The 8,453-nt window shown below is 50.6% G+C and overlaps 2 protein-coding genes across 3 annotated transcripts in view; one reads left to right on the top strand and one right to left on the bottom strand.

Annotated features, from left to right (window-relative positions):
* Positions 1–2,447: 2,447 nt before the first annotated feature.
* Positions 2,448–5,706, bottom strand: LOC115945471 (uncharacterized). 2 transcript variants are annotated; one of them, XM_034068854.1, is made up of 3 exons: positions 5,692–5,706; positions 4,321–4,390; positions 2,448–4,179 (listed from the first exon to the last, which is right to left on the bottom strand). In XM_034068854.1, the coding sequence occupies exon 3, from the start codon at positions 3,772–3,774 to the stop codon at positions 2,818–2,820; it is 957 nt and encodes a 318-aa protein (XP_033924745.1). In that variant the 5' UTR covers positions 3,775–4,179; positions 4,321–4,390; positions 5,692–5,706; the 3' UTR covers positions 2,448–2,817. The 2 variants fall into 2 exon arrangements, with proteins under 2 accessions (XP_033924745.1, XP_033924746.1); XM_034068855.1 differs by lacking the exon at positions 5,692–5,706 and having other exon boundaries at positions 2,448–4,152; positions 4,321–4,338.
* The window catches only part of LHFPL7 (LHFPL tetraspan subfamily member 7), a 62,358-nt gene continuing 58,712 nt past the window's right edge, over positions 4,808–8,453 (top strand). The window contains exon 1 of the mRNA XM_034068858.1: positions 4,808–5,114. Coding sequence (XP_033924749.1) covers positions 4,839–5,114 — 276 coding nt within the window. The 5' untranslated portion in view covers positions 4,808–4,838. The remainder of the gene's footprint in view (positions 5,115–8,453) is intronic.

Here is an 8,453-nt window from a genome sequence, read left to right as displayed (position 1 = left end):
TCATTATCCTCCCGAGGTGAATGTTTTCTCAGCTCCCGAGGCCGTTGCTTACATGGGTCACTGAAGGGCAGGATGGGATACAACTGCTTTATAAAGACTTACTCTAAATCCTGGTTTATGATGAGGAAACTGAGGCACAAGTACAGGAAGCAGCTCTCGCACAATCACCTGGCTACACCTGACCCATGCAGCAAACCATACAACCTTATGTCTTTGGAATTGCCATAAATGCCAGAGAGACTGGAGAGCAATGAACCCCAGCAATGGTGAGCGTGGAAGAAGCACAAACTGTGTGTGCTTCCCTGTGGGCTTTGGCACTCTGTATCAGACAGGAATTGGCTTTCCAAACACAGCCCTCAGCCTAATTCCTCTTCAACCCCTTTTATGCCACAACATTTCTGGGCTTGATCCCAGAACCTTGTCCTGTGGGGCCCAATGAGCAAAACACCACAAGGGCCCCAAAACCCTGCGAGTGGTGCAGGGACTGCAGAGGCAGCTGCAGTTCTTCCTCTTACATCCCCGTGTCGGGATGGATCGATGCAGTGTCATCCCTCTGTGATGTAACTGTCCTGGTGGTGCTGCTTGAGCCATGGAAAGTGATGTGATTGATAATCATTATGTAGATTCCTGTAATGTCTTTCATCCAAGTGTGCCAAAGCTCTTTACACTCAGTAATTAAGATTCATAAACTGTAAATGGCATAAAAGGTATATAGGGATCTGTTCAGGGCTGAGATGAAGCCAGCTCTTGGGTAGGATGTTGCTGCTGATCAACACCGTATAGCAACTGCGGTTTCTCTTTTGGTATTATCTTTGTTAACTATGTTCTTTGATACATTTTGGTACCTGTGCCCAGAGGCTTGTTGGAGGATAATGAACCATTATATATGGGGTTTTGCATAATGAATGGAATTATTTACTTGGCACATAACCTAAGAGGCTGGTAATGGACTAAAATATTCAAAAGATGAGTAAATTTAAAAGAATGGGATGACTCAGGGAACACTAAATTAACATCTTCTGTCTGTCAAAAGATTGCACCCAGTCCTCTACAAACACTCATAATAACTGGCAGTATAAAGAGAGCCCTCGTAGAACCAGCCTGAGTCTCCAGTGCACTGCATGCAGCTTTCTCTTCATTTCCAGGTAGCTGTGAGTGGTTGAAGGGTCTGTTTCACAGATGAAGCTTTAGGTTTCAGTTTATATGTTGGGGTTGAAGCAGGATGCAGTGTCTGACTGAGTCCTGGTCTGCCAGGCTGTCTAGGATGCAGTTTGTGGTAAAATTCGCATGGGAATTTGTATTCTGGACCTTCTTTCTGACCTTACATATTGATCTTTTTTCTACTGCCAAGCCCTTATACCCAGCTGACAGTGCTCCTCTGGCTGAGGAGGATGATTCCCAACAGGGTTATTTAGCTATATGCATACCTGTTTCAAGCTTGAGCGGACCCTTCCATGCTGGAAAACGCAGTCTCTTGAGGCTGCAGAGTGGTATTTGTACCATCAGTAAGGGGAGGCTGTCAGAAACCTGGCCTGCTGGTAACGTGGCTTTGGGGTGGGTATATGATAGGCATCCCCTGTCACACTTGAGGAGCAGCAGCTTCTTGTTGTAATTGATTTTCAAACAGCAGCTCCTTTTCCAAAAAATTCATCCAAACTGTCAAGGTCCTTGGGATAATTCAATTATCTTTGCATCAGATTCTAGGTAACTGATGAAACCTCCAGCTCTAAGCATGGTTGGCATGAAGTACATTTCCTCCCCTTTTGGGGAATGTGCAGAAGGGTTGAAGCTCCAATCCACAGTTAAGTCACTGAGCCTTGGACCCTGGAGATCTGAACTGGAAGTATGAGTAACATCAGCTTCTGGAGGTTTTAACAGAATGAGACAGTTTAATTATCTGAGCAATCACTTGAAATATGGCTTCAGGACATAGGTTGGCCAACATCAGAGAAGCTGGGGAACACCTCCCTAAATTAAAAACACTCCGAGGATTAAGTCAAAGCCTCACAGGTTTTCCCTCTCCAGAGCTAGAAAAATAAACAAACTTTCATATTTGAAAAGATCTAAGTGGGATGCTCGTGTTTGGACAGAATTAATATAGCAGAACAAGACTGTGCTGATAGCTTGGTGTCTTTGATAATGAATCACACAGAACTGCTCTGCTCAGTTGCAGCATTTGAAACAACATAAAGGTAACAAATCATGTTACAGGCCATTGCCACTGCTCACATCTTTGGGATGGTCTATTCATTTATTTACATGTATTTGCATGATGTTGGGTTTGTATCTCATTTATAGACTTCTTGCTACTTTGGGAATACAAATAATAGTAACTGTATGTCTAGGGGCATTAAGAGCCTCAGTCTTACTCTGGAATCAATACTATTGTCCAAAGTATGTAAGGGGTCAAAGATGCCTTTGTACAGAAATTTAATACAATCTTAAAATCATATATTCTAAACATTGTCATTAGCTTTATTAAAAATTACATAATATTATTTCAAACACATAATTAGACACTATAGACAGGCTTGCAAAATAAGCAATACAAACAGTGATCACTAAGAATCCAAGAATTAATGGTGGGAGAGAGTGGGAAAGGTGCACCACATACATATAATGGTGCACAAGAGGATGCTGGGGAAGCTGTAAAATTGAGAAGACACAACTGATGCCATTACAGGAGGGGTGCTCCCGAACTGCAATCACAGCAGCTGTAATTACTGACTTGTAATTTTATCCTTTTATTTTTTTAATGGGAAAACAAGTGGCTGCATGCACATACAGAATTCATTACAAGTTTGGATGTGGCTGACCTCAGTCCATTAGCTGTAATGGGAACGGGAGAGTTGGTGCTGGCTTCTCAACTGTGCTGAGGATTTCAAGGAAGGGAATTATCCCACGTCCCAGCCTGGAAAAAGAATGAACTGATTTTATTAAAACCCTGTAATCCTTCCTTGTCTCCTTCCACTGAGCCCATGCCCATGGGTTTGCTCCTCTGTGCCTGGTAGCTGGGCACAAGCAAGGGGTGAAGGGTTTCTGTCTGACTTGCAGTGGTGAGTTAACATCTAAACCTTGAAGTGTAATACAAGAGAAAAAGAGGGTGTGGGGGGAAAGAGGAAACCCAAAAGTCTCATTCTCAAGGAAGGTGTTGGTGACTGCTGCTGAGGATCTGTTGGGCAGTGAGCTCCAGCGGAGGAGCACTGAACAAGAAACAGCAGAACCCAGTGTCTGTAGCTGCTCCCCAGCCCTGTCCTGCTGCAGGCTGCTCCTCACAGGAAGGAAGCCTTTTCTGCAGGGCTTTCGTGCCACTCTGGAACTATTCTGATCTACTGCAAACAACCCGGGATGCTCCAACCTCCAATCTGTGCAGCCGGTGCTGCCAGTGCTGTGTGGGACTCCCCTCAGATAACCTTCCATCCACTTCACAGCGTTCTTCCCAAATTCTTGGCCGTTGATGGTGTCATAAATACTTGAATGAAACCAAGTCACAAAATAAATCTGGCTTAAACCCATTTTCCGTGTTTTCCCATGTATGCTCCCCCGTTTTGGTTTTTCTAAGTGTCCCAGAGGGTGTGAGAAGTGATGCAGTGCAGGAGAGCAGTCGGGTGTTTCTGGAAAGCAGGAGATACGGGAACAAAGCTGCGTGTCATTTTGTCCCTTCAAAACTTGCCTGGAAGTTACAGCACAACAAGCGCGCACACTTGTAAATGAAGGAAAAGCCACACTCACCCACAGAAGCTCCAGATAAGCCCCAGCCATTAACGGCAGCATTTTAACCCCGACGCTTTGTCCGTCAGTTCAGATGTAAGCGGTGGTTATTCCCATCGCAGCCCCTACCCGCCCGCAGTCTGAGCGCACACCAGGAGGGGGTGCCAGCCCCCCAGCTCTGTGTGTTCCCGGGGAAGCCCGGCTCCGAGCCAGCCTTCCCCGAGGGCTGTAATTAAAACACTCCCTCCACACCCCAGATCCGAAGGGAAAACTCTTGTTTTTAACCAAAAGCTGCCGAAATACCTTTAACTGTTCCAGCGGTGTCGGCAGTAAGTGCCTGCAACCTGCCGGAGGACAGCAGGGCAGGATAAATCCATTTTTGTATATTTAGACAAGGAACCGGCTTTGGTGGAGAGGGGTCCTGGGGGGACAGCGGAGCTTCTGGAGATGGAGAAATCCCCGTAAGATCTGCGAGGCAGAGGCATGAGATACCAATTGATGCTGCAAAGCGACCGGGAGGTTTAGCGGGAATAAAACCTGGCAGATACACGAAGTTTCAGAATGACTGTTCTAAAAACGCAGCTGCACAGGGAGGCGCAGCTTTGATACCTAAAGTAAGTCCAAACCCCCGGGCAGCCGTTCCGCCTCGCTCTCCGCTCTGCCTTCAACGCTTTCAAACCTGCGGGATTCAAGGACGGATTAATGGTGCTCAAGCAAGCAGACCCCGAGTGAGAAACCTCCCAGCGCGGGGCCGGGGTCAGGGCTCATCTCCTCGTGCCGTGTGCGCCTTCCCAACCTGCCCACGGTGACACCCACAATCCGGACTCCCCCACGCGTGTCCCTGGCCGCGGGGCCGCATCCGCGAGCAGCGAGGTGGGAGTTACAAACGTTAACGATACCGGCAGGGATAAAACCTCTCTGAAACCAGCGGACAAGCCCCAGACCGTGCGCGCAGGTGGGGGGGGGGGCAGCTCTCGGGGCTCCCCCTCCACCGCCCCCGCCCTCCGCGGGTGTCGCAGCCGCGCCCCGCGGGGAGGGGACCGGGGGCGGCGCAGGCAGCGCGCAGGGGGCGCGGGCAGCTCCGCCGGCCCCGCGCCCGGCCCCGCGGCCGCGCTGCGGCGGCGCCGATGCTGTCGGTGCCGGTGTCGGGCGCGGCGCGGGCCGCGGGCTCCCTGCCCCGCGGGCGCACCATGTGCAGCGGCGTCGGCTGCTTCTGGGCGCTGCTCTCCGCCGGGCTCCTGGCTGCCTGCGCCGCCGCCTTCCTGTCCCCGGCCTGGCTCCTGCCGCCCGGCCGCGCCGCCGCCGGCTTTGGCTTGCTCTGGCGCTGCACGGGGCCGCCCCGCAGCTGTCACGGCTCCGCCGGCCCCGGCGGCTTCGGAGACATCCCCTCCGGCTCCTGGCAGGTGAGCGCCCCCCGCACCGCGGCGTCCCCTCCCCGGCGTCCTCTCGGCATCTCCCACCCTCCCTCGCATTGCCCCTCACCTCATCACCTCCCCGCATCCCTCCTGCCTGCCTTGGGCTCCCTGCTGTCACTCCATCACCTCCCGGTAGTCCTCCGACCTGCTCCGGGCTCTCTGGCACCACATCTCTCTGTCATCCTTTCTGCATCTCCCCTGACCTGCCCCAGGCTCTCCAGTATCTCTCTGTCCTCTTCACCTCCCTAAGTCTCCCTGTCATTAGCTCAGCATCCCTTATTCTAGGTAGGCTCCCCGGCATCCCCTCATCCCCTCAGACCTGCCCCAGCATCCCTGAGCTGCCCTGAACATCTTGAGCATTCTCTGCATCCCTCATGCTGCCCCTGAGCATCCCCTTTCATCCCTCATTCTGCCTCCAAGCATCCCTTTCATCCCTTGCATCCCCTCTAGATCCCCTGAGCATCCCCTCAGCACGTCTTGGCTGTCCTGTGCTCCCTGTGAGGCCACGTCCCTCTTCAGGATGCTCGGCCATGCTTGGGCTGCTGCATGGAAACCTCCTGGGCACCTTTGCATTGATGTGGTGACCAGTGCAGCCCAAGTGTGGCTGTGGTCCACCTCCAGCCATGACCCTGCAGGTCTGACCCGGCCACCCTGCCCTCCTGGGGCCTCAAATCCCTATGATCTGAGTGGGTGTCTGGGAGGGAGTCAGGAGGAAAGCAGGAGAGGTTTGATGCTCCCAGGTGTGGCAGTAAGCATCATTCAGTGACTGGGTAGGTTAAGCAGGAAGGAGTGGGGATGTGGCTGAAACTGCTGCCCCTGGGACATGTGGATCCAGAAATGAAGCCTGGACTTGGGGCATTCTGGCTGTTCCCCTGCCCACCAGCCTGGGTGATGCCCTTGAGAAGTTTTGGGAGGGAGGAGGCCAAGGCCTCCCTTGCCCTGTGGAGCCTGGGATTGCTGTGGTGTCCTGAGGTGACAAAGAGCTGCCTGTCCCCACTCGGTGTGCACAGGGACCACATGAAGTCCAGCCTGGCATCCCGCAGCCCATGTGCCCCTGCCTTTCCTCCTCTCGTCTCCTTTCCTTTTATTCTTAGCTTCTTACCCTGAGGTTGTGTGCATGATTTCACTGTCACTTCTCAAAAGATGTGAGCTTTGACTTGATCTGGGTCGCTACATTGCAGAAACCCTCAGACAAGGGCTAAGTCCATGAGAGGTTATGGCTGTGCCTGGCACAATGGTGTCAGGAGTTGAATTTCCCTGCCTGCCGTGGAGCTGTGCTGTCATCTCTCTGGACTCAGGACACCACGTCTGCATGTGATTACTTACATCCCGTCAGGGTCCTTAAAATTGTCATTAAAGACAAATATTGTAAATTGCAGAGAAAAGAACTGGCTGCACACAATCCTTCCTGTTTATATAAAAACGTGCACAAGTGCTGTCGTTTCCGTAAGCTGGTCTTTGTTCAGATGTTTTTGCAAATGTAATGCAGCTAAACACTTCCAAGTAATAACAAACTTTAAAGATAAGAATGAATCTCAGCACTGACTCATTTGAACAAGCTTCAGCTACACACAGCCTCAGCCAGCTAATAGCCTCTGAAAACACTTCGGATCCAGAACACAGTGTAAAGCAGAGCCTCTGAGCTCCCGAGCTTGGGCTGTTGTAGGGGTGAATATTATGATGCCAGCTGAGTTTACTGGGAATTTTGGTGACACATCCTCATCACCTTTATTAATACCACCCAAATAATTAATGAACAACAGCGCAGTTTCCTTCAGGGAAAGCACTCCCTGACCAGCCTTCTGCCACAATGAGGATGAGAAGACCTGTTGTGATGGTTATTTGATGGGGTGGAATATAATAAACCAGCCCTGACAGCTTTGCTAAGGCAGGCAGCAGCTTTTGCTTTCCTGCATGAGCAGCCCTCGGAACCTGCATGCCTCAGTGCTCTGGGCAGGCAGAGCTGAATGCTGTGAGCCCTGTCCACAGGTTCGAGGAAGAGATTCTCCTTTTTGGAGAGATGGGGAAATTGTGGCTCTTTTTTCTCTGCTTACAGAACTTGTGACATTTCCAGTCTTTCAAGCAATCTTGGGGGCAGCTGCTTCTTTAAGTGAAACCCAAGAGCCTAATGTGGACAGGAATCTAGGAGCTTTTGGAAACAGCTACCAGCTTTTTGCTAGAGAAGCAGAGGCTAGTGAGAAGGGAATGAAGCTGTAGTTGGAGGGGGGCAAAGGAAGCAAAAGTCCACATGAGCTCAGGAGCTATTCAGGCTTGAAACTGGTGGCACATCTGGGGGGATGCTGACAGCATATCTGGAGAGGATGCTGAGAGCACATCTGGGGAGGATGCTGACAGCATACCTGGGGAAGATGTCCACCTGCAGCACACAGGGAGGGAGTGGGAGCAGCCAGCAAACAGGATGTCGATTCCCAGGGAACCTTGTTCTTTTTGTTTCCTGCAAACGTGCCTGTTTACCATGTTTTCAGTGTTTCCCTGTTCAAATGCGCTGAAGGGGTGGGGGAGCATTCAGTCCTGCAAATGATCATTAATGCCAATTGTGTGTTTGCACTTGGGGGATTATGTTAATCATGCTACAAATGATGCTCTGAGTCATGTCTAGAGGTTAATTAACATGCCTTTCTTCTCTTAAGAGGGCCTTCTTGTCTGCTTAGAGTTGCTGGCTTTTTTCTGCTTCCTTTCATAATTACTTTGCAGCTCTCTAATATCATGGGTACCTTTAATTTAACCCTGCCACTGCTCAGGCTGCTGAGGCTTTGCACCGTGCTCAGCATCATGATGGTTATTTGATGGAGTGGAATATAATAAAATACCCCTGACATCTGGAGATGTTGTAGCCAAACTGAGACCTTGCAAGAGAGGAGGAAAACTGGAGAGGGTCTGGCTGGAGCCAGGTGAGGAGAGAGGATGGGGGTGGTGATACTGCCCAGAGACCACAGGCGATTTATTAATGAAGCTCTTACACTAACAATTAATGGGAAAGGAGGATCCACTGTGGGAGGACTTGCAGCTGAGAGGGCTGGAAAGGGGCATCCTGAGGGGTGCAAGCACTGGTGGGAGAAGAGATGGCTCTTGGGAGGCCAACTGATAGAGTTGGGTAAAACAGGTGAGCTTTTGAACTCTGAGATGCTTCACTGCATCTCGCTACTTCTCTATTTTTGGTGCTAGATCACTGTGTGCGCGCAAAATAGTGCTTTATCCTGAGCTAATTTATTTTTGCTTTCAGTGGGAGCATTTGGCTCATGGGTTCCTGTCTCAGTGCTGCACTTCGGAAGCTACTGCTGCTTCATTTCAAATTGCTATTTTTAT

The sequence above is a fragment of the Melopsittacus undulatus genome, chromosome 13 (assembly GCF_012275295.1).
Source record: "Melopsittacus undulatus isolate bMelUnd1 chromosome 13, bMelUnd1.mat.Z, whole genome shotgun sequence".
Lineage (NCBI taxonomy): Eukaryota > Metazoa > Chordata > Aves > Psittaciformes > Psittaculidae > Melopsittacus > Melopsittacus undulatus.
The sequence above is the reverse complement of the archived record's forward strand: the minus strand, read 5'-3'. Positions and strand labels throughout refer to the sequence as shown.

What these genes read in the sequence shown, in the direction of transcription:
- LOC115945471 (XM_034068854.1), bottom strand. Translation starts at nt 3,774, where the DNA reads ATGCTGCCGTTAATGGCTGGGGCTTATCTGGAGCTTCTGTGGGTGAGT.